This window comes from Microtus pennsylvanicus, chromosome 1 (assembly GCF_037038515.1).
Source record: "Microtus pennsylvanicus isolate mMicPen1 chromosome 1, mMicPen1.hap1, whole genome shotgun sequence".
Taxonomy (NCBI): Eukaryota; Metazoa; Chordata; class Mammalia; order Rodentia; family Cricetidae; genus Microtus; species Microtus pennsylvanicus.
The window spans coordinates 126,143,704-126,167,671 of record NC_134579.1 but is presented as its reverse complement, the minus strand read 5'-3'; the positions used below and the strand labels follow the sequence as shown (position 1 = coordinate 126,167,671).

Sequence of the window (23,968 nt, the reverse complement as noted above, 5' to 3'; positions counted from 1 at the left end):
TCTCATGGGAGGTGCTCCTATGGGCCACTGCAGGGTGAGGGTTGTGTGCCACCATCCTTGTGAGGTGGGACATGGGACACACCACTCTGTTTCCTCCTATTCTTTTCTGTGCACACTCTTGAAGGCTTCAGGAGGGCATTCTGGGTAGGGTGATGTCTGACTCAAATCACAGGCTGCTCCCCACTGTCCTCAAACCCATGCAGAACAGCGGTCACGCAGGAGCATCTGGCCTCCCCTGCCTGTGAGCCAAACTCACGTACCTTTCTCTCATCCAGTCCCTCAGACGTCGAGTCAAGCTTCTTCAGTAGCAGAGGGTCCAGCACCTGGAACCGACGGCGGAACTGGGCAAGCCCCATGTGTTCAGCATAACCTGGGGACACAGCAGGCAGTCATGAGTGGGAAGGCACAGGCAGCGCGCTGGGAGGCAGTGCTCAGTCAGTACTAACGACTGCTCACGTGTTCCTGCTCTCAGGCTTCATTGTAAACACCTCCTCCATCACAAGACCTTCTGGAAAACTCTACAGCATCTTCCAGGGCTGTCACTCAGGAAACTCTCTCAATAGCTCTCAAATGCCAACACCCTTCCTTCCAGAGTCCCACAGGACATGCATCTCCGTTCACCCAATGGGAAGGATGGCTAAAGCCTTTGTACACTGACCAGGGCATCATGCTTCTCATATAATCTAAGGGGTGAGCAAAGTACTGGGCATAGACAGGAGCTGCCATACACACCACGCACCACATGCATATACACACCACACATATCACATCAACACATATCACATACACTCCACACATGCATAATACAACACCACACCCACATGCATACACACGAACTCATGAATACACACACACATATTCACGCTAATCACACACATGTATACATATACACACACTCTATGAGGCAGCCACACCTGCTGTTAGGCAGGCAAGTCTATTGGCTGTGGGGCCCGGCTGCCAGCTGTGAACCCCCTCTTTTCCCTGTGACGTTATCCACTTCCCTCCACCTGTGCCGATGCTCTCGGTATTTAGTGGGGAGTGGGGTGTCTCAGCTTTGTTTTTAACGATCCCCAGCTTCTTTGTCAAATGTTCTGTGTCCAAGGTTCCACTATTGACATGGGATTTGCAGTGACCACAAGCTAGAACATCAGAGACCGTAGGACATTATACACACATGCCACATGAGACTGCTGCCCGGCCTCTGCAGAGAGTGGCTGAGCTCAGACCTTCGAAGGCCAAGTGGTAGAAAACAATGGGGGCGATTTCAGATCAAACTTGATGCAGAAACCACAGGCACAGGGTTGCATGCTAAACAGATCTGCACACTCTTTTCTTTGCTGAAAACCCCACATCTCCTGCCGCTCCATCACCCAGCTGTACCTGGCAGACGCTGAGAGGTCAGAGAAGGCAGCTGTGACCTCCCCTGGAGGAGTGTTAGCTCTGCACCCTGCCTGAGCTCACTCCCAGAAACCCCAGCTCTGTACTTCCCTGATCTTACCCTGCTTTTACCCTGTGGTCCCTCTTCTAACTGTCCTCCCTACTGCCAGATGGCAGCCAGTTCTTCTACCTCAGGACCTGATTATTATTTTACCTCTGCTGGGGTACCCCACCCCTAAGAGTAGGAAAGTCCCCTAGACACCCATGAGCCTCTTGCCTCTGCACCTCATCTTGTCACCCTGCATGCAGAGATCTTCACACTGGCTTACAGTCTGAAACCTTAAACTTTTACTCATTTGGGGACTTCCACTCTTCCCATGATGGGTGTAAAGGCTGGGCCTAGCCCTCTGGAGCCAGAAGCAATTCTGGAAGCCACATGGGAAGTCAGGGACACCTGATATCCCAGTGCTCTTATCCCTGCAGTGTGACCCTGAGGAATCCTTCACTATTTTGAACCTCAGTTGCTTCATCTGTAAAATGGGAGGCAGGTACAACTTTTCTCCCTGCATGCACAGCGCAGGACCCACAGTGGGCATTCGTGTTCGGTGACTCTCTGAGATATAACGAATGTTCCTGTCCTGTGGCTGACTAGTGCAGAGTGAGTGCACCAGGACAAGGGCACCTGTTCCCATCTGTTTCTTACCTGCCCTGTGCAGTCTTAATGCCTCTAGGATATGACAGCCTGCAAGTTGAACCCTCAAGGCTGGAATGTCCAGAGCTGGGGGCTTGTTGGCTCCGCCTTGGTCTCCACCAGGCTGTGGAGGTGATGGAGTCCCCTGCCCAGTCTTGATTTCCACTGAGGTTGGCACAAGGCAGTGGATGAAGTGCAGCTGAGACCGACTCAGCAAACTGATGAGAGCATCCTGGGACCGAAGCAGACAGGATCAGAGCTGATGTCTCAAGGGGAAGTGGACAGGCACACATTGAGCATCACCTGGACATCCTTGGGGACGCCCTGTGTCCCACACCCAAGACATTGTGCTTATGCTGGCTTAAGTTTGGGAAAAATAAGCGGCCCGGTAAACACAGCTGGGGAAACTGAGGTATGGGAGAAGTCAGTGTGTGTGACTAGGTCACAGAGACACCCCCAGCAAAGGAACTATGGCTAGAACCCAGGACTCAGTACTTGGGGCTAATATTCTGTGAGGGTTTCATTCTTCAAACATATTCTTCCTGTGGTCTGCAATCTACAACCACAGTTCTCATTCACGCTCAGCCTGCCCAGGACCAGTCCGACCTGTTAGCAGGTTAAAGCAGCATGTTCACATGGATGCTGGATCCTGTTTCCTGAACCCCACCAGAGAAGGTGTCTCAGGGAGAAAGGAAAATGGAACTCGTCTAACAGTTCAAACAAGAGGGCAATGCCCCCTCACAAGGTCCTCAGCTCAACACCAAATGCCCAAGCCTCTGGCCTTGGACCTGGGTGAGTCATTTCTCAGGGGTGGCCATGGTCACGATTTTCCAAGACTTGGAACTGCTGTGTCCCTCTCAGTAGAGCAGGGGAAATCTATCTCTGTGGTTTTGCAGGATGCAGTAGAAGTGAGCAACCTGGTGGGGTGGTGGTCCCTGTGATGGAGGTCCAAGGTCACAAGGGTCATAGCCTAGCTCACCCACTCAGTGAGCAACCTGGTGGGTGGTGGTCCGTGTGACGGAGGTCCAAGGTCACATGGGTCATAGCCTAGCTCGCCCACTCACCATCTGCAGCTTGATCTGGGCACAGGGGGCCTTCCTCTTCAGTGCAGCAACGCCGCTGGCAAAAGCCCTCCGCACCACACGACTCCGGTGCAGAGCCTGCTGGGAGGTGCCCTCAAGTCCTGCCACCGCACGGCACACAGGAGGCAGCTTGGCCCGGGCCTGGAAGAGGTTCTGCAGCTCCTCCCTAGTGAGGAAGAGAGAGGGTTTCAAGGGACTCTCTGGTAAGCTCTCCCACGGGGAAGGAAGGCATGAGTACCTCTGTTCACAACCCTTCTGTCTCAGAAATGCTGGCTCCCTCCTGAGCAACTCCCTCCCCTGCCCATGAGAATCTCCCTCCTGGCAATCCTAGGAAGCCCCTTCCATCCTGAAGGCATAGCCATGTTAATTATCCCGAGAGCAGGCCAGGTATACAGTAGGTGCCAACTTTATGACTGTAGAAATGAATGACTCGCTGCTACAAGACAATAATGAAGTGCCCAGGCTTACACCTAAAGAGTCTCCACCTCCTCTCAGCCTCCCCACAACCGGCCTCTTCCAACATGTATTGCAAGGCTGTCTGGCTACTAAGGCTCCCTAATGGACCCAAGCTGGTTTTGCTCAAGGGCAAAAATACAGAACCAACTTGGGTGCCCAACAGATAAATGGATAAAGAAATATGGCTTGTATCACAACAGAATTCTTTGTGGGTCACGCAGAAGAATGGAGTTAGGCCATTTTCAGAAAAATAGCTGTAACTGTAAATAATCACATTGAAAGACCTCAGGCAATCTCAGAAAGACGGGATCACTGTTTTCTCTCATCTGTGGACCCCAGACCTGATGGAAGCATAAGGTCATATGTGTTCTCATTCCTGACAGTAGAAGCAAATCCATCTGGGAGCAGAAAGAACTAGTGGGGGGCAGAAATAGTGAGGTAGAGTGAGAATGGACCCAAAGCACATGTATGCTACACAGTGGTCGCCATCCAACCCTTCAGATAGAGCTGTCTACACGGGGACCAGGAAAATAGCCTCCCATAATCCTGCATCATAATTTTGAATAATATATCAAAGTTTTTTTTTTTCGAAAATAAAAAGGCAACTGGATAAAACCCACTGCTCCAGTGGGAGGAGCTAGAAGCCGGAGGCCTGGTGCCTGCCACATGCCACCTGTCCTGTCTCTTCACTAAGCATTTGGGGATCTCTCATCACTACCCAAAAGCCCAAGTCCCACTCCAGATCCAGACCTAAAGTCACGTGATCCATATCACTGCACACTGACTCACGGGGGCCAGAGGTGTGTGAAATGTGTTAGAAGCATGACAAGGTAGCAAGATTCGACAGAGGTGTGGTGTGTGGCACCCCGACATGCTGACACAGCACCCAGGAGCCACAAGCTAGGGATGGAGATGACCAGTGCTCCCAATCCCAGCCCCGACCTGATGTGTGGTACTATCCCGTGGAGTGGATGGAATCTTCTGGTCTTCTGTTTTTCGTGTGACTTTGGGCAAGTCCCCTGTTCTCTCTGGAACACCTCAGCTCCCCAGTTAGATATGACCAAAGCAATATTGCTGTAGCCTTCTGAAAGCCCTTGAGACTCTGGTCCTGAACTCGGTCCTGATGCGTTCACTGACACTCTGACTACAGACCTTCACTCTAAGATCCAGTAGGGCTTGGTCTTATAGTCACCAGGGTAGGCAACCAGCTGCAACAATCTCAAAACGTTCCTTTGGTTTTGGTTATTTGGTGTTTTGTTCTTGTTTTTTGTTATTTATTTGTTTGTTTTGAAACAGGGTTTCACTGTGAGACCTGGCTAGCCTAGAATTTACTATGTGAGCCAGGCTGGTCTCAACTCACAGAGATCCACCTGCCTCTGCCTCTGGAGTGCTGGGATTAAAAGTGTGCTTCCTCTTGCCTGGAAAAACATTCTAATAGGATTTATAACCAGTGTTACTATGCCTTTCAACCCTTGTCCGGGCACCGAGACACAGATTCACCAGGTCACTATGAGTTTGCCTCCCTCCCCTGACTCAACGCCCCTCACTTGGCTTCAGATGTGGGGTATCAGAGCAGGAAGCAACTCTTCAGGACCATAAAGTGTGCCCCGAAAGTCTATTGCAACTCAGCCTCCTTCCTAAGTTGCCTGCTACTTTATACTGTAGAAGTGTTACTAAGTAACCATGTATGGCTACCACCCCCACGTCTATGCTATGAAATAGGAGGCCAAGGTTTTCTGGTGTGTGCCAGAAAGAAACTGAGGCACAATCTGCACGCCCCCTGCTTGTGAAGGAGAACTGGCCTGCTGAATCTTCTGCTTCTGGCTTTGAGTTTATGGTGAAGGAGGCCACGGGAGACAGCGTGGCTACTCACCATCACGCCAAAGGATAGAACGGTGGCTTGACCCCAGTGTCCTAGATCCCCGTTCAGTAACCCTCTTTCTGCCTCACTCCTCCTCTGGGTCTCTGCAAGAGCTATGAACTCCCTTGGCCTTCTGAGTTTTGGGGGTTACAATGAACTCTGACCATAAGACCCTAAGAGCTTCCCTGAGCATTGCTGAGGTTTAAGCAGTATCCTGGCTATGCCAACAGAGTCAAAAGCAAGAGGCTTCACCACTGGAGACACGTTTCCCCGGCTGTAAAATGGATCTAAGAATGCGTATTCCTCTGAAGAAGAATAAGAGAGAGCACACAGTAGGCACTCAGCATGTGTTTCCTGATTAGTCTACCTACCCGAAACACAGGTCCCTCCTTCTCTGCCCACCTCTAGGCTCTGCCCCAGCAGGTTTCCAGCACTGAACTTGAGAGGCATGCACCCTCACATAGCAAGTGTTTTCTATTAACCTGGAAATGGAGTCTGGATTGCTGCAGGCCTTGTTCCAGTGCTTCTGGGACGAGTAAGCAGGGAGCTCGAAGAGCTTTTTCTACTGCTACAAAACATATCATTTTGGTTTTATGAGCCCCCGGGTTCTAGGATGTCCATAAAAGTTACTCCAGTTGCACCATCTCTCAGATACTTAATGAGAGGTGGAAAGCCAAAATACAGAGACACGGCTTCCTGGCTGTGAGCTGACTCCCCCAAGGCCTACTCCGCTCTGCCACCAGGTCTGCTCTGCCCCCAGGGAGACATAGTGCTACTCCAATCGGAGTCACGGCCTTTGTTCCGCTACTGCAGACAGATGGGATTTCTAGACTGCCGTCCTCACTCACTGGCTTGTTGCTAAACAGAAACAGCCATAGGGACAGATGTGCCCTGTCCCACACCCAGCGAGGCTCACCTTTTGGACCGTTGCAGGACCTGGGGGGCCTCCATGGCTGAGAGGTTAGGCTTGGCTCTGCGAAGCCAGCCTGTGAGGTCATAGCGTACAGGGTCCAGTCCCAGCTGGTGGAACAGCTCACACTGAAGGGGCTGCTCGCAGGTCCGCAGCACAGGGGGTCCTGGAACGAGAAGGGGGCGTGAGCATTGGGTGTCTGTCAGGATTGTGAGCACTCTGTTCACATACCCACCACCAAATTTAAAATGGTCAGTGTCTTTCTAGACAGCTAAAGCCGGCAGTTCCTGCTGTACACACTCGCTGCAGTGGTGAGGTGCATGCCTCACTTCCAGATCTGTTCCTTTTTGTGTTCTTAAGCCCAAGATGCCTATTCAGCCCAAAATCAGAGAACACACATTCTTCCTGAGATTCCCATATGTACCCAGCTGTCACCTGGGTCATGGCTTACATCAGGTTTTGTTTAAACCGACTCACGTTTTCACAGGCACATTCTTTTTAAAAGAAGTATTTGACTGTGAACCTGGCGTGAATAAGCACCATTTCTTTCCCACCATGTGTGGAGATAAGTGGCTGTTAAATACTTTAAAACATGCATCCATGGGAAATCTAGACCCCTCTGAAGTACCACGAGTCAAACAAAGGCTCCTTTGGGAGATAGCGAACCCTTGTACAACCCTTGAACAAGAGACAGGATCAGAGACACAGAAGACCTGGCCTTGGGGTTAGAGGGAAAACATTCACTGGAATGCTCTCTCCAAGCCCTAGTTCTCTGGTCTGCAAAGTGACACTTAAATAATACATACTTCCCAAGGTGGGAAGGGTCTAAGGCTGCATAAAACATTAGCTAGCACGTGGCACATGGTACTCTCTGAGCAAGCGGCAGCCTTGTCTCCACTGTTACTAAGGTTAACCTGTGGGTGCTGCTTCAGAATCAGTGTTTATCTCTCTGTCCTTAGTGTCATGCTTGGCATATGGACTGTAGGAAGCACTGGGGATGGACGGATGAGTGGGTGGACACTAGTGGGAGACAAAGCCTTGTCTTGTATTGTTTCGGTCCTTCCTTACCTCCCCCATAAGACTGGATCTCCAGGCAGGGTCTTTTCAGCCCTCTCTATTCAGAATGGAACAGAATGCGTAGCAGAACTCGACTGTCTAGAGACACAGGTTCCCTGGAGACTCCCCAACCCTTGTTGGGTGGGCTCTGTGATGCTTTGAATGAGAATGGCCCCCATTTAGGCTCATAGATTTGAACACTTGGTTTTCAGGAAACGGCACTATTATTTGAAGGGTTAGGAGGTGTGGCCTTGTTGAAGGAGGTGTGTCACTGGGGGTGGCCTCTGATGTTTTGAAAATTCTGTTCCAAGTCATGAGTCTCTCTTCCCACTGCCTATGAATCCAGATGTGGAACTCTCCAGCACGATGTCTGCATGCCACCATGCTCGTCGCTATGACGAAAATGGACTGGACCTCTGTACCGTTAGACAGCCCCCAATTAAATGCATTCTTTTATAAGAGTTGCTGTGGTCATGGTGTCTCTTCACAGCAACAGAACATTATCCAAGACAGTCTCACTGGCCTGTAAGAGGACACTCGGCAGAGGTCATAGTATCCATTTATTCTCAAGAGCTCAGAGCTCATTAGAAAGATCTGGGGATGGGGAGTCTTTGAAACCAAAATGCCTGAATTAACATGTCTGTCCTGGCCCATTCAGTACAAAGGACAGAGTCTCCCCCTGGGAACAGAGAGCCTTGGAGCATCCAGCTCAGAGTACCTGGGGCTGGACAATCAAGCCTAAAGGAAGAAAGGTTTACAGACTTTAGTGGGTCCTTCCTACCCCAGCCACGCTCCACAAGACACCGCTCCCTTCTGACCCGACTTCCAGCCTCTTTGCTTTAAAGTCAGGGTTCAGATGACACCCATTTAAGAATTTCGTTTCATTGGCTCCGCATCACTGACTTCACGTATTCATCCATTTTGTGTCAAGAACCTGTGCACTTAGTCACACCAGGGCTACTCTAGGGACTGCCTCTGTGAGGAAGCCAGCCCAGCTCGCATGCTGGAGGAGCCGGCCTACCCTGCGATGGGGATGTCTGATGGAAAAGTGTGTGATGTCAGCTGGTGGAGAAAGTAAAGGTGTGGGGGTCCCCAGTGATGTGGGGTATTGTTTTACACAAGGTGATGGCTAGGGAGGACCCCAGACTCAAAGGAGGTGAGGAAGTCCTCCCACTGTGCTGGGATGAAGTAGAAGGTGCCTTTGTGCACAGAACTGGCAGTACACGGTCCCTGGAGTGAGGAGGGTGTGCAAGGCACATTCGAGGAGCAACAGAAAGGGGACTTCTGTGCACTGCTCCATTTTCATGACCATAGCCGGAGACAGGCTCCTATATTTTAAAAAACGTTCTAACTTCATAGTTTTGGAGGCTAGAGGTTCAAACAGCATGGTGTGGAGTTTCTCTGGGATTTCCCTGGCTACATTATATTGTAGCAGGTATGTGTGTGTGCACACACGCACGTGCATGCATGTGCACATGCACGTTCAATCCTGCTTTACAAGCGTTACAATGTACAAGCAGGCAGACCACATTACTAACATACAGGCCTGCATTACATGTGTATGTGCATATACGTAAACATTATATTTGACCTGATTTTTCCCACTGCATTTAATAGATGTTAGCACACGTTTGTGGCCTCCTAAAACAGACCCAGGTACTGTGATTGCCTAGCAAAAAAGTCAAAGCCTTTCCCAGCCGGTATAGACAGGCTTCCACACTGAGGCAGGATGCACCCCCATCCCTACCCCTGCCTCCCTTACCATCAGCCCCAGCCAACTTCTTCTCAAAGGCTGTGCGCAGACGCTCAAGTACCACACTCTCACTGGAGCCTTCCACCCGGACCTCTTCATCCAAGACCCAGAAAAGGCCTCTGGCATCCTCAGAACTTCTTCCAGCCGGTAGGTGGACCTGGTAGGAGATGCAGTGTGTGCGAGACTCGGTTCTGGACACTCTTCACAGCCCTCAGGACTAAGCATGCCTGCTGAGCCCTGTGATCCTGCTCAGCTTTCACTCTCATACTGAAGTCAAGAGCTGTCTGCAAAGGGTATGACTCCTCCCCACCTCCATCTTTATGACCCTGGACAACCTACCGTATCCCCTCTGAGCCTTGTTTCCCCATGTAAAATGGAGCCTGGAAAGGCCCTCCCCAGAGGGCTGCCCTGGGGACTTGAGAAGCGTGTGTCTGCTTGTAATTCCTCCCCAGCCACACAGGAAGCTCCAGCATGTTCACAATTGGCCCGCCACACCACTCCCCTCTTAGAAATCTTGGTGTTTTGTTATACTGAGATCTCAGAGAATAAATTTAAAGAGATAAGCACTCAAGGAATATTCTAGAGAACATGAATTTGATTCTAGAGCAAACATGGAATTTTAAAACTACCCATAGCAACCTTCTGGGAATCCCATGGATTTGCAGACTGGTATATGAGAGAGACCTGGTGAGGCTGAGTTGGCACAAGGAACAATGGGCTGAGTAGTGCTGGGTATCAGATGTGCCAACACTGCCAACGTCGTGTGCCTGGGGCCCTGGGCTGCCCACCAACTGGGGCTCTCGGAACTGAAGCAGGGCTCTGATGACAGTTCAGTCTCTAAAGCCTGGAAAGGGACACAGTCAAGGTCCCATGATGCTCACAGAGGCCAAGCCTGGAGGACCATTGGCCCTCGTCGCTGGAATCAAGATGGACAGCTGGTCCATCCTTACTCAGCAGAGGGCCTCAGAAGCCAGTTCCGGTCCCTCTGACCACTGCACTCTCCCAGATGACCTTTCAACAGATGATGGGCTATGGAGGAGGCTTCACAGGGCAGCTGATCCACTGTGACCTGAGGAGCAACAACTGTCGTAGCCAGCAGGAGACAGGATGAGGGGCTGCAGCCTGCCATAGCCCAAGGCAGGGCAAGGGCCACTGACAGGACCTTCTGGTCTCACTCAGTGGCAAGTGCTTTCTGTTCAATGTTTCGGTGAGGTTATACCCACTCAGGGAACTACACCCTCCTTACTTGGAGAAGGGGAAACCGAGGCAGAGAGAAGTGAAAAGATGGGCTTAAACTCATCAAGACTGAACCCATGCCTAGATTGCTGCATAGCGCATGAACTTTCACACTAAAAAGCAAAGGGCAGAAAACAAAAATAAGAAGCTAGGGCCCCAGGTCAAAGGTCTGTGACAAGGGTGAGCTGGGGTACAGTCATCAAGTTCTAGGAAGGAGGATGGTGTCAGTGTGAGCCCTCTCCCACAGAGGTCGCTCCCTCCCTCCAGTCTCTGCAGCCAGCATCAGCAGCGGAATCCTAGATGGCTCCAGTGGGAGCTGCTGCAGTCCTGACATGTTTGGCTCCTGTCAGGCCAATGCAAGTCTGCTGTAAGACTAGCACAGAACTGAGTGCATGCTTTAGGCTTCAGGGCACTTCCATGGTCACACCCCACACCAGTCAAGGTCTGTAACTATCCCTGGGAAACCCTGGTTCAAAGAACTTAGAGAACAGGCACCAACAAAGCCTGAGAGCCCCAGGGCCCTGGATCCTCTCTTACCTGAGAGGGATTATGATCCACAACAGCCACTGTAGTTCCTGGGGATGGCTCTGGGAGGTCAAAGTGCACGGAAATGCCTTCCTGAAATTCATACGATGTGTATGTTAGTTTCCTCTGTAAGTTCAGGGGGGAAAGTGAAGCTTCCAGCATGACTAAGTCATCCTTTCGAAGTTACTTTTAAAATTGTGAAATGTATGTGGCAGAAACTTTGCCCCATGACCATTTGTAGATGAGTGACATTGGTGGCATGGATGCCAGTGAGCAAGCATCCTACTATGCTCCAGAACTGTTTAAAATTACAGTGCAGACGTCAACAGTGTTCAATGCGTGCCGGAAGTTCCCACCCTGGGAAATGAAAACAGCCAACTACACAGCTCCCACACTTCCTGCATGCTAAGACTGCAGACATCCCACCTTCCCGGCCCATGACTTCGCTGTCAGCACCCCACCCATGAAGAGGCATCAGCTAGTGTGTGCATCCTTTGCTGACTGCTGCGTGTCACTTAGCAGAATGTCTTCAAAGTTTGCACACACTGTAGCAGGAACCACAACTAACTTTCTAATGATTGGGCGATGTCCCATAGAATCTGTCAGCCTTGTTTTCTTGGTATGTTCCTGCATAGAACAGTTGGGCTGGTGACCTAACACAGCCTCCTGTCTGCAGTGCTAGTGTTGCTAGGAACATGGGTGTCCGCCCAGACCAGTCTGCCCTAGTCCCCCAGAAACTTCTGAGCAATGACAGAAGGTCTCTTGTGCCCTGTCATCAAGGCAGTGTATTCTGCAGATGGGCTATCTCCAGTGATGTAAGACGATCACTCTCTGTTTTCCTTTTGATAAAATCAAGGGTCAGAAAAGGTCACCAGGTTTTCTAAGGCGACACAGCCAATCAATGCCATTAGATTGGGACTCTCCAACCTGTAATTATTCTTTTGTGTCTGATCCACGTCAGCGCCAACTAAAGGAATAGCTGAGTCCAAGCCCCTTATCCTCGCTATCCCCGCCCTGAGCGCTCACTGGAGGAGAACCCGGTAGTGGATACACACTGAGTCCATCTGGATACGTTCTCTTTGTTGTCTGCTCAGGGTTTGTGCATTCCTCTGTGCTGAGAGTGTGAGTGTGACCCCCTCTGATGGCCAGCATGGACATAGGAAGAAAGAGGCCATTCAGAGGCAACTGGGCCTTATGTGTTCCTGGCTCACATGCTGAGAATTTCTGGAAATTCCCACAGAAGGCATGTGTCCAGGTGCATGCTCCTGTTACTCCATTGGAAGTGACTGCTTGTCCCCCCAAGGGTAGTCAGCCCTGTGTCTGGACACAACAGCAGCTCGTGGGGAACCGTCTGCACCAGGGCAGAGGTGGAGGTAGCCAGACCTGGAGCAAGGTGTCGCACAGGTGACTCGGGTCAGTTGGAACAGATATTTACTCCACCCGTTTGGCCTCACCCCTGGGCACAGGCCTGGGAGGCCCCAGTCCAGCCAACACACACCTCTCGGTATCTCTCCAGGGTAGAAGCAAAGGTCCTGTGGTAGAACAGTAGCTGCAGGCGTTCCTGGGCATAATTGTAGCACAGTTCCTCAAAGGTGGCCGCCCGGTCCTTGCCCTGGTGCCGAGGATTCTGAAAGCCTGGAGAGTCAACCACCATGATGGAAGCCATAGACAGATGGTGGGAGGAGAAAGATCTGGGGAGAAAAAAGATCTGCTGGTTCAACCCTCCCCTAGCAGAGATGGAGAAAGTGAGGCAGCGTTCTAGGTGGATCTGGCTCTGAACCCAAGCTCACCGTGTATAGACTATGTGACTCCCGCCCCAGGTAATCTACTTAACCTCTCTGATCATGACTTTCCCCAGCTGTTACATGATGGCAGGAGTGAGTTGGTCCAGGGCTGCAGTGAAGGAAGTGGGTTTAAGTGTCAGTGTGTCAGTGAGGCAAGGATGCAGCAAGCTTTCAGTCAGTGTGACTTCTCCATCGGGGCCTACGTCAGAAGCCACCAGAGAAATCCCTCTCTTTCCCCATAGCATATCTGAGCTGAGAGATACATTGTGTATGTTATCACTTCCCTGGATACTTCCAATGTTTATAACTGGACAGACAGCCCAGACTGCTTGACTCAAAAGACAGAAGGGAAAGACTCTGAAGCATGGGCTGCCATTCTCTTCTGCCCCAGAGGGCTGTGTGTCTCTGGGGAGCTGCCTGAGCTCTCTGGTACTGGGCTGTGAAATGATTCGAGGCAGAGGCCAGCTCCAAAGGCTTCTGGGAGAGTGGGACATTACACCACACCCACTGCCGGGACCACACAGCTTGCCCTCTGATTGGTGCTCAGCAAAGTCCTCTGCTCTGGCCATCACCAGCAACATCTGCTGTCAGATCTGGAGAGCAGGCTTTGGACCTTAGTTCTCCATTCTCCTTATGAAGATTTTTCTGTCTATACAAAGGGATCGAACGGGGCAGCCGTCACAGAGACGTGCACGAGAGGAGGGTGAGATTGGGGAGGGAGGCACCTCCTAGAGCCCGTAATGGACATGGTGACCTTCCTTCTCAGTAAAGCCTCTATTGTAGAGATGCTGGCAGGCCACGGGTGGGATAGGTGGCCCCTCCGCTCCCCTTCACTCCAAGCTCACAGCCCTCCCTTCCTCGAAGCACAATGATCCCCCAGTTTCTAGATATGGCGCCTGTGCCTCCGGGCGGATGGTAATTACTCAGATAGCGATAAAGGGAGCGGATTCCAAGGCCCTGGCAACTGGAGATCCCGGCTGCTCGGTTGCTACGCAGCAGCAGCTCATCCCTTAACAGGATTCCGAAGTCTAATTATGCCGCGCACTCTTGCAGAGAAGGGGACCCCCTCCCCGTGTTCCCCACGGGTCCTGCTGGAGCTGCTCAATGGACTTCTGAGGAAGATGGAACTCGGAGCAGCCTGGCATTTTCCCTGGACTGCCACCCCACAGGCCACCCTGCTAGTCTGTCCTGCTCGTCCCCCACACCCAGAAGGAAACGCTAGAGAAATAAATGACGAGGGCAGTGCACTGGAAGACAGCAGCAGAGGGCAGCATCTCACTGGCTCCCCATCCCACACCTTGTTCTTCTCATCTGCACACTGGGCCCATGTGAGAAGAAAACACACAAGGCAGGGTGAATCATTAAGGCTGTCCCCAGCCCTTAGCAGGTGTTACCAAATCCGTAAGTTTTGTTGGGGTGTGAGTATACATGTGTGTATGTGCATATTTGTGTACACACGTGTGTGCATGTGTATGTGTGTGTGCTGTGCAAACACATGTATGCATGTATATGTGTGTGCACACATGCATATCTGTGAGCACATGTGTGTATGTGTGTGCATGACCACGTGTGCCCATAAGACATGTGTAGGTATGTGCACATGTGTGTATGTGTATGTGCATCTGTACATGTGCATGTGTGTATGTGTGTGAACACATTTGTGTGCATATGTATGTATTGTGCACATGTGAATATGTGTGTGCATGTGTGTGTGCGTGTACACATTTGTGCCCATGCATGCATGGGTATGTGTGTATGTGTGTGTATACATGTATGTGTATGTATATATGTGTGTGTTTGTATGTGTATACAGAGGTTATGCCACCTGCTGTTGTCTTCTCCTTGTTCTTTGAGGCAGGATTTCTCACTGAACGTGGAGCTCAGGGCTTTGGCTCACCAACAGTCTGCCTAGCCTCACCTTCCCAGGTCGGGGATTACAGGTCTGTGCTTCCATGCCTGGCTTGTTTAGATGGGTTCTGGGCTCTGAACATTGTCCCTTTAGCTCGAGTGGGAGAACTTTCCCTTTTGAGCTGCACCCCCAGGTCCCACGTCCCCAGGTCCTGCGCCCCGAAGTCCTGCTGTCCCAGGTGCTGCTGCTGGGATTTTCACTGTTAGAAATGTACTACAGTGTATTGCTCACTTGTTCTAATGTTCCAGTAAGCCCAGAGGAAACAACAGCTTTCAAGTTGTAGAAACCAGAGGAATAAACGGATTTAGGGAAGTCACACAGCAAGGGCGAGATTTAAGGCCAGCTTTGCCTTAGAAACCTCTCCTCTGTTTACAGTATCCCACTCTGAGAAACGCCCCTGGTTTGTGCCCATTATGTACGGAAGAAGGCCTGGGTTCAGTCTGACAGACCACCATTACCTGTTGATGAGGGAGACCACAGCCACGAAGAGCTCTTCGTACAGGCCAGAGGCCATCCCCTCCACACATTCCACACCTGTCATCTTGAGCCCTGGGATGGGGGAGACAGAAAACGATTAATACTTAGAGGCCATGACCTCTCCTAGGGCCAAGAGCATCGATACCAAGCAGCCAGGGTCACCAGAGAGAGAAGCCACCTCCCTCAATGATCAAATAATATGTGTGTGGTTTTAAGAAAGGTGCTAACAACCCAGTGAGACCCCAGAGTCTCCCCTAGTGTGCCGTGTTTCTCCCAGTGCCTCACATGCTCCTCAGAGAGCTGCTGAACTGTTTGGATGAGAATGGCTCCCATAGGCAAACACATCTGAATATCTGTCTCAGTTGGCAGGACTACATGGGAAGGATTAGGGGTGTGACCTTGTGGGGGGAGATGAGGTCTTCAAGTGTTTCAAAAGACTTGAACCATTCCCCATGCTTGGGGCTTGAGATGTAGCTTCCTGCTGTTTTCCCAGCCTGTCACCTGCCACCACGCCAAATGCTTCTTCTAGAAGTTGCATTGATAATGGTGTCTTATCGCAATGGTAGAAAGGGATATGCCGCTGTATTTTGGACATGGCGCCACATTCCATGCTCAGTCCTCAGGCTAGCACTACCTCGAGGTGGCAGGAACATGAAAAAGCAGGGCCACGGGGGGTGGGGGGTTCTAGGTCACTAGGTCCTGGAATAGACCCTTGATTGCTCTCTTAGTCCAAATAACCCTTCCGAATATGACTGGCTCCTGTCCTTTGTACAATAGAGAGAGCTGACTGTGGGGTTGGGGAGCCACTCCCAATCTGGGCATATAGCATCAGTTTTATACCAATGCTTTATAATTATACTTTATATCTATTTTTTGCCTTCATGGTCTTTATTAGTTTAAACTGTGTCTCCCTTCTGGGACTGGGAGTACCCTGAAGTAAGGAACTGTCTCTGGGGTGCCCTGAAGTGAGGAACCGTCTCTGGGATGCCCTGAAGTGAGGAACCGTCTCTGGGATGCCCTGAAGTGAGGAACCGTCTCTGGGATGCCCTGAAGTGAGGAACTGTCTCTGGGATGCCCTGAAGTGAGGAACCGTCTCTGGGATGCCCTGAAGTGAGGAACTGTCTCTGGGATGCCCTGAAGTGAGGAACCGTCTCTGGGGTGCCCTGAAGTGAGGAACCGTCTCTGGGATGCCCTGAAGTGAGGAACCGTCTCTGGGGTTGGGGCTTTAAATCCCTGGCACCAGGCACAGAATGGAAGCGTGGATGGCCTGCATGGTGCTCGTTCCTCTGGACGCAGTCACGGCTTCACACTCAGACCCAGTCACTTCACTCCTAAGATTTACTCGGGTGAAATCTTCTGGGTTCACAGAGTCTTCCAACTGTTTGAATTGGCCAGAATCACTTTGTTGAGATAACTTGGTCATTCAAGCAGAGCGAATGGTGAGATAATTGGACTCTGTCAGCCCAGAGGCACAACTTGGACACAGAACAGTGGGAAATGGCAGAAGATCTCTCTCCAGCGCTGGGGGTAGGGAGGTAGCCTCAGACTTGACTGAACACAGGGGCATGAGTGTGTCCCATGAAAGTAGCTGGCCTGGACGAGGCTGTGCAATGGAGAGGAGTCAGTTACAGCTCCTGACCTTCCGCCCAGCTCCCGTCATAGAATTAGAATCCATTTCCCCTCAAGACAAATATTTCTGCTTCACATTCTAGACAGCCTACCCACTGCTGCTCCCATCCCTCCTTTATCTCCATCCCCACCCTGGGCTGTTGCTAGGCAACCCACAGCCTCACAACATTGATCTGAGGCACACAGGTCCCTTGCCTGCTTAGTGTCTATCTCTGAGACCTTTGTGGACAGACTGATTCAGACTCGAGAAGTGGTGTGTCTGTCTTGTGTGCATTCTGCTTACCTATGCATATGTATTGTGTGCACACATATGTGTACATGGGTGTGCACACACAAGCTTGCCGTTTACGTGTGTAGTGTGCTACAACTGAGAGGAGGAGACAGCAGAGTTCAAACTGGGAACGAAACAGAAGAGCCGTCCACCTTATTGGAAGATAGACAGCTCCAGAGACCCACAGGACAAAGAGGTTTGTCCCCGAAGTTAGTTCACACAGCCCCTCCTCCTTATCACTAACCCTGCTGTCTGACAAAGCACACCTCTGTCTTCTACAACCACAGCCTCAGGACCCTGGAGAGCCACCTTCATGGATACAGCCTCTCATCTGTCCTTTACCAGTGAAAGACCCAACCTTTCCCCATGGCTCCTCAGACCCAAGGCGCTCCAGCACTTCCGTGTCGCCTCCATGTGTACCCTAGACCCAGCATCTGCCCCATTTCCCTTTTGTGTGTGTTTGTGTGTGAGTGTATGCATGTGTGCATCAGTGTGTGTTTGTGTGTGAATGTATTATGTGTGCATCAGTGTTTGTGTAAGTGTATATGAGTGTTTGTAAATGTGTTTGTGTTGCATTTGTGTGTGAGTGGGCGTGTGTGTGTGTGTGTGTGTGTGTGCGAGTGTGAAAGCCAGAGGGTGACACTGCTGTCTTCTTCCATCACTTTGCACCCTATTTTTTGAGACAAAGCCCCTCACTGAGCAGTAACTCACCGGCTCAGCGGGCACCAGGGCCTTCTCGCCTCTGTTTCCTCAGGGCTGACACACACTGCTGTGCCCAGCTTTTAGGTGGGTTCTTGGGAATCCAAACTCAGGTTCTCACACTTGCACGGCAGGCACTCTGCCCGCTGAGTCACGTCCCTCACCTATGGTTTCTACAGGTTCTCAGCTCTCCTCCTGGCGGCTCAGCTTTCTAGCTGAGATTTCCTGAGAACAAGCCTCCTCCTCCCTCATTAAGCCACTCTTCAGCTTCCCATCAGTCACTGCAACTGTGTGTGCTGATAGGTACCTGCCCTTCACCCTCCCTCCCACATCCCCCCCCCCAGCTCCAGATGCCCCGGCCTCGCCCTCATCCCCACACAGGTAGAACTTCCTCCTCTACCTATCAAGCACTCCACAAACACAAACCACAGTGGAAATACATCAGCCTCTGGGCAGAGCCTGATGTCCCCTCTCCCAGCAGAGGACCCACCCAGGACTCTGCAGCCTCCATGGTCAATGGCCAGAGAGAGCTGTTTGACCATAAGCATCAATCAGGGAGGCACCGTTTCCTTTTCCACCGACACTGGCATTCCCTAGCCTGGCACTTGTGCACAGAGCAACTTTCCTCAGCTGTCGTGATGAACACGTGGAAACACGGAAAGCATATAGCGCAGCCACCAGTGCAGTCTCTGCAAGGAGCTGGGCACCTAGTGTGTGGCCTTGGGTACTTGGTACCTGAGCAGGCTTCGTTGTCCTCCAGGCCCTGGCGCTGCGGCCCTGATGTCATCTGCTCGAGAATCTGCCGCAGGTGGTGCTTGAAGGTGGCGGAATTCAGTTCCTCGTAGTCACAACCCAGGGCCTCAGCAGCGCGGCTGGCCCACTCAAACCGCATGAACTGCTTCCGGCCCACTGTGCAGAGGACAAGGAAGATGTGAGGTGAGATGCCAGGCACAGGGTGGCAGCATGCCCAAGAACACTTCAGGGAGTCCTGCCACTCTTCCATCTATTTTGGTCTTTTTCTTTTCAAGCTAATAAGGGAAACACTCTAGATGGAGAATGAGATAGAATTAGGCATAGCCATCCATGTGCTTATTTATGTGCACATCTACTGTCTGACCCTTGCCTGCCCAATCAACCACCAAACACTTACCCGGTTACCTGGCCACACATCTAACCAGTCACCTGCATGCTCAGCTTGATTTACAGAGCACCTTTGACACAACAGAAAGTCACACACAGTGACTGCCTCATACAGCTACCTTACGGTCCAGGTAGGGAACTGGGCAAGAAGCAAGCAGACAGGCAGACAAGGGAGATGAGTTCAGGCAGTTCATACCGCAAGGAGACACTAAACCAGAATAATGGACAAAGAGAGATGGATGTCCGCTGCCCAGAGGAACCCGGGAGAGATATGACACTGGGCTTGTGCTGTGACCAGCAAGGAGCTTAGAGGTGAGGAGGCGATGGGAAAGCCCCGGGGCAGAAGTGAGGGTGCTGTGTGAAAAACAAGCAGTCCACCTGGAGCACAACAAGGAGGGCAGCAAAGTGGGGTCGTCAGAGAATCACGGGGCACCATTTAGAACACTTCCTGATGGTGCTTACAGATGCCGTTAAGCAAAAGTGGGTGGAAAACCACCCTGCAAGATACCGTGACGTCGTTTATAGAGTGCTGGTACAATGAGCAGAGTGAGGAGGGAGGGCATGGTGGGATGGCCCAGCAGGCTAGGTGCTGCCACCAATCCTGAAAGACCTGAGTGCAGTCCCCAGACCCACACGTCTGAAAGAGAGAACTAGCATGTGGTCGTTGTCTACACATGCCACACAAAGAAACAGATGTTTTTACATCTTTGAAAATTACACAGCAAGCAGGAATATAGTCAGACAGAGTGAAGAATTGACATTTTCTAAATTCCCTACAGTATCTGTGAACTGATTTGTGACCCAAATACAAATAACTGACTAATTAAAGCAAATCACAATGTCTCCTGTCTTCTCACAAACCACGGCTCCCTGCAGACATCCCTCTGCCCCCCAGGTGGCTGCCAGGGCCCAGTGGGCCAAGGAGACATCTGAACAATCAGTCTCAGGGCAAAATTGGAACCCTGTGGGAGAGACTCTGCCTGAGACTTTAACCAGTGCTACCTGGAGAAGATGAAAAATAGCAGCTGCTTGCTGGGTGCTCCTGTGTACCAGCTACGCAGGAAGCTCACCACAAATGCCACTTTGCAAGGATGGTGAAAATGAGACCTGAGGAAGTCAATCATAGTTGATGGCACAGCTGATGGTGGTGGTGATGGTGGTGGCCATGATGATTGCAAGTGATGATGATGCTATAGCAATGATGGTGATGATGGTGGTGGTGGTGGTGGTGGTGGTGATGATGATGATGGTGGGGGTGATGATGGTGCTGGTGGTGATGGTGATGATGATGGTGATGATGATGGTGATGATGATGGTGATGATGATGGTGGTGGTGATGGTGGTGATGATGATGATGGCAGGGGTGATGATGGTGGTGGTGGTGGTGGTGGTGGTGGTGATGGTGATGATGGTGATGGTGGTAGTGATGGTGGTGATGGTGGTGATGATGGTGGTGGTGATGATGGTGATGATGGTGGTGATGATGATGGTGATGATGGTGGTGATGATGGTGATGATGATGGTGATGATGATGATGGTGATGATGATGGTGGTGGTGATGATGGTGGTGGTGATGATGGTGATGATGATGATAGTGGTGATGGTTGTGGTGGTAATGATGGCAGGGGTGATGATGGTGTTGGTGGTGATGATGATGGTACTGATGATGGTAGTGATGATAGTGTTGATGATAATGATAGTGGTGATGATGATGGTGATGGTGATGGCAGGGGTGATGACGGTGTTGGTGGTGATGGTGATGATGGTGGTGATGATGGCAATGATGGTGGTCATGATGGTGGCAGTGAGTATGGTGTCAACAGTAAGGGTAGTGTAATAGTCAAGCTTCTCTTATTTAACATGCTGTATTTTTCACTCCCCTCATTTGGAAGTTGGGAGTCTATATGATGTCCCCATCTTGGTATGTGTTAGCCCATCCCGTTTGCCATCACTAATAAATTTTCAGAGCATTCTAGCACTATGACCATTCGTGCATTTCTGTGCATCGTTTCTTTGAGACAAGGTCTCACTACCCGACCCAGGCTGGCCTGAGCTCACTATACCGCCTGAAGCCTCAGCCTCCTTCCTTCACCGCTGCCATGGAGGTGGGTGGTCATTGTCACTTAAAGATGTGAAAAATGACTCAGAAAATCAACAGACAATAGACAGCCACTGAAAAGCAGAACCTGCTGTTGCTCGCCAAAGCCCATCCTTCAAATGTCACCTTTAGGAAACTCAGCACGTCCCTAGGACCCCCAGATCCACAGTCCCCGATGGGACCTCGTCATCTATTTCTCTTAGACAAACACATTGTGAAAGGAAACGTTAGTTCTGTGTCTAGTGAGAATCATTGTCACCTGTCACAACAGAAAGCAGAAATACGCAGGTGCCAGCAGGCCATTAGATTCTAATTAGATTCATTGTCTCCCAGGCTGAAGCCAGCCAGCTCTCTCTTTGTTAAAAAGGGAGCTGAGCAGGCATGAGAGAGAAGTTGGACAGCCCATTACCCCAGAAGAGGCTTCCTTCTTTCACCACGCACATCTGCTCTGGAGTCCCTGCCCCCATCACACCTACAGTGATTTGTCCAGCCTCAGGGAGCTGATGGAGCTGGGGAGGGGTTGGGGTGAGGTTTCTGGGAGGAGTTGGGGGTTCTGAGGTTATCTTCTGGGCTCTGTGGGTCCTCCTGGCCTACAGGCACATTTCCAGGGTCTGTTGAAGGGTCTCCAGTTAATGAAGTCAAAGTGGTCTGAAGGGAACTTGGTCAGTAGCATAGGAGCTTAACTAAAAATTGACTCCTCATCTTTGATCAGACAGGGACAGTGGCCGCAGCCTATCCCAGGAGTAACAAGAGCTCAGGGGTGCCACTTGAGGGGAAGAGAGACAGAACTGGGTGAGATTACCAGGAAGAAACAGCCTCAGTTTCCAATTTCCACCACTGCCTTTCTCAGTAGTAGCCACTACTCAGGCGGCCTCATAGTTATTACGATCCATGAAAGATCAGAAGAGCCCCCAAGATCCTTTTAGAAGGGCACAAGGACAAGGTGGAGCCCCACAGGAGTGCCCTGCTCACTGTCACTGAAGCTTCACCTATAAACTCCAGGGGGCGCTCTTTTCCAGGTTCCTGCAGGGCAGGGCACCCCCTGCAGGTCTGCTGACTGCTTCCAGAAATGGCTATGTACCAAGGAGACTGCTAGCTAGCATCAGTGTCCCTGCTGGGCGCCCTCTGTTGACTAAGGTTACTTCTCTACTGAGAGAAGGTCCTGTGTTAGCCCAGTGTCTGTTACTAACTCCTCCAAAGCCAGGGACACTGTTGTGCTCCTCAAAAGGTCACCACTGAGGTTGCAGTGGGGGATGACACGGAATGGGGGGGGATTCCCAGCATCTGGAGGAGCAAGGCTTTCTGGGTTTGATCCCTTTCTCCACAAGGCTACCAGTTAACAGTAATGATAATCGTTGAGATTTGAGTACAGGGTATGTGCCAGGGACTCTACCTGGGCCCCGTCTATAGATAGAGTTTCTCCTCCGAAAGAATGCGCAGATGGAAAGACAACTACGCATGACACGCTCAAGCTTACTGTCCAGGGTGTTACAGGAAGTGGCCCAGAGCCTGCCAGGCCCCTGTGGAGAAGCTGTTTGGCTCTTCTGCCATCCATGGGGGAGTAGAGAACTGAGAGCTCACTGCTGTCACCAGGCTTCTGCCTTGGCCTTGGGATAAGTCGCCCGCCCGGTGAGGAATGAGTCCAGGAGTGGATGAGCTGCACGGCTGATGGCCAGTCCTGTTCACGCCGCCCTTGCCTCCCTTCCCAAGACTTGACGGATGAGAGTGCTCCTCTGCCCCCGAGGAGCCAGCCGTATGAACCGTCAGAACAGTGTGACAACATCAATGTGAAGATAAAACCAAAGGGAGCTGGGCAGAGGGGCAGAGAGGGACCATCAAAGAGAGAGATGGAAACCAGTTCTGCCAGGGAGCAGGGTGGGCCTCTCCTGCTGTGGACTGACGCTCTTCTCATTACCTTCTAGGGGTCCAGAAGCTGTAGCTGGAATATCCTCTGAGAACAGAGGTCACTCCCAGTGTGTACGGATCGCCAGCCATTTCTTGGGTGTCTGGTGAGAATCGACAGGCAGCGCTGCCTCTTGCTCGCTGGATCTCTAGCACAGTCCCTCCTGGCCTTCTAGCCTCACATCACACAAGCACCCTTGCCCTTGAACTCTCACCCTAGCATCTTCAGCCAAGGCTCGGGAGGGACCACTGGCCATGGCCACAGAAACCAATGTCTAGCTGGGCTTCCCTTCAAATGAAGGTGGCCCAGGAAAGAGTCCAGAGAGGAAGGCAAGCTCCTGGCAAGCTGCCTTCTTTCTCTGACATCTTATTTATTCCCCAGAGGCTATCCGCATGTCTGACTGAGACCAGTCTCAAGCCAACAGCAACCTGGCCAGGCAGGGCTGACTCAGTGATTCTCAGTGACAACAGAGGGATGGAATAGGGCAGGTGGTCTCAGAGTTGTGTGTCAGTCTCCCCAAAGTTCATCGAACATACTCGAGGAAAAAGGGACAGAAACGGCCCCATCAATAAAGGGAGGACCTGAGTTCAGATCCCCAGAACCCATGGGGAAAGCCAGGAGTGGCAGTACAGGCCTGCAGTCCCAACACTGGAGAGGTGGGGACGGAAGCCTGGGACTTGCTGGCCTTGCCAGTTAGTCTAGCCAAAGTGGAATGCCCAAGATACATTGTTTCAAAAACAGTAAGGTGGAGAGAGATGGAGGAAGGCAGCCAAAGTCACCTTTGACCTCCAAAATCACAGGCAGCTGTACACACACCGAGGAAAATGATTCCTGTATCATATCCTTGTCACAGCCTGGTATGTATCACAGCTGCGGGACTTCTGGGAGCCCTTAGAGCAGTTTCTGTGAGCCTCCAGCAGAGGACATTCTTCTTAACCCAGTTTAACCCTAGAACACCTCCACAGAGCCTGCCTCAGTTCCCGTATCCCATCAGACACTGGTCTGGGAAATTCTAGCTCAGCTGAAAGAGCCCCGATGGTTACTCTGTCTCCAGAGTCACCCGGCAGGCAAAGCTTAAACAGAGAATAAAGGGGGAGTGAGAGGGAGAAAA

At 51.3% G+C, this 23,968-nt stretch overlaps 1 protein-coding gene across 2 annotated transcripts in view; it reads right to left on the bottom strand.

Annotated features, from left to right (window-relative positions):
* Positions 1–23,968, bottom strand: part of Myo18b (myosin XVIIIB) — a 220,279-nt gene that overhangs the window by 154,597 nt on the left and 41,714 nt on the right. For both annotated transcript variants that reach the window (XM_075983418.1, XM_075983429.1), the window contains exons 13-21: positions 18,452–18,625; positions 15,099–15,189; positions 12,446–12,638; positions 10,960–11,040; positions 9,196–9,343; positions 6,384–6,543; positions 3,133–3,316; positions 2,081–2,300; positions 261–370 (exon numbers count right to left, since the gene is read on the bottom strand). In XM_075983418.1, the coding sequence (XP_075839533.1) occupies positions 261–370; positions 2,081–2,300; positions 3,133–3,316; positions 6,384–6,543; positions 9,196–9,343; positions 10,960–11,040; positions 12,446–12,638; positions 15,099–15,189; positions 18,452–18,625 (1,361 nt within the window). The remainder of the gene's footprint in view (positions 1–260; positions 371–2,080; positions 2,301–3,132; positions 3,317–6,383; positions 6,544–9,195; positions 9,344–10,959; positions 11,041–12,445; positions 12,639–15,098; positions 15,190–18,451; positions 18,626–23,968) is intronic.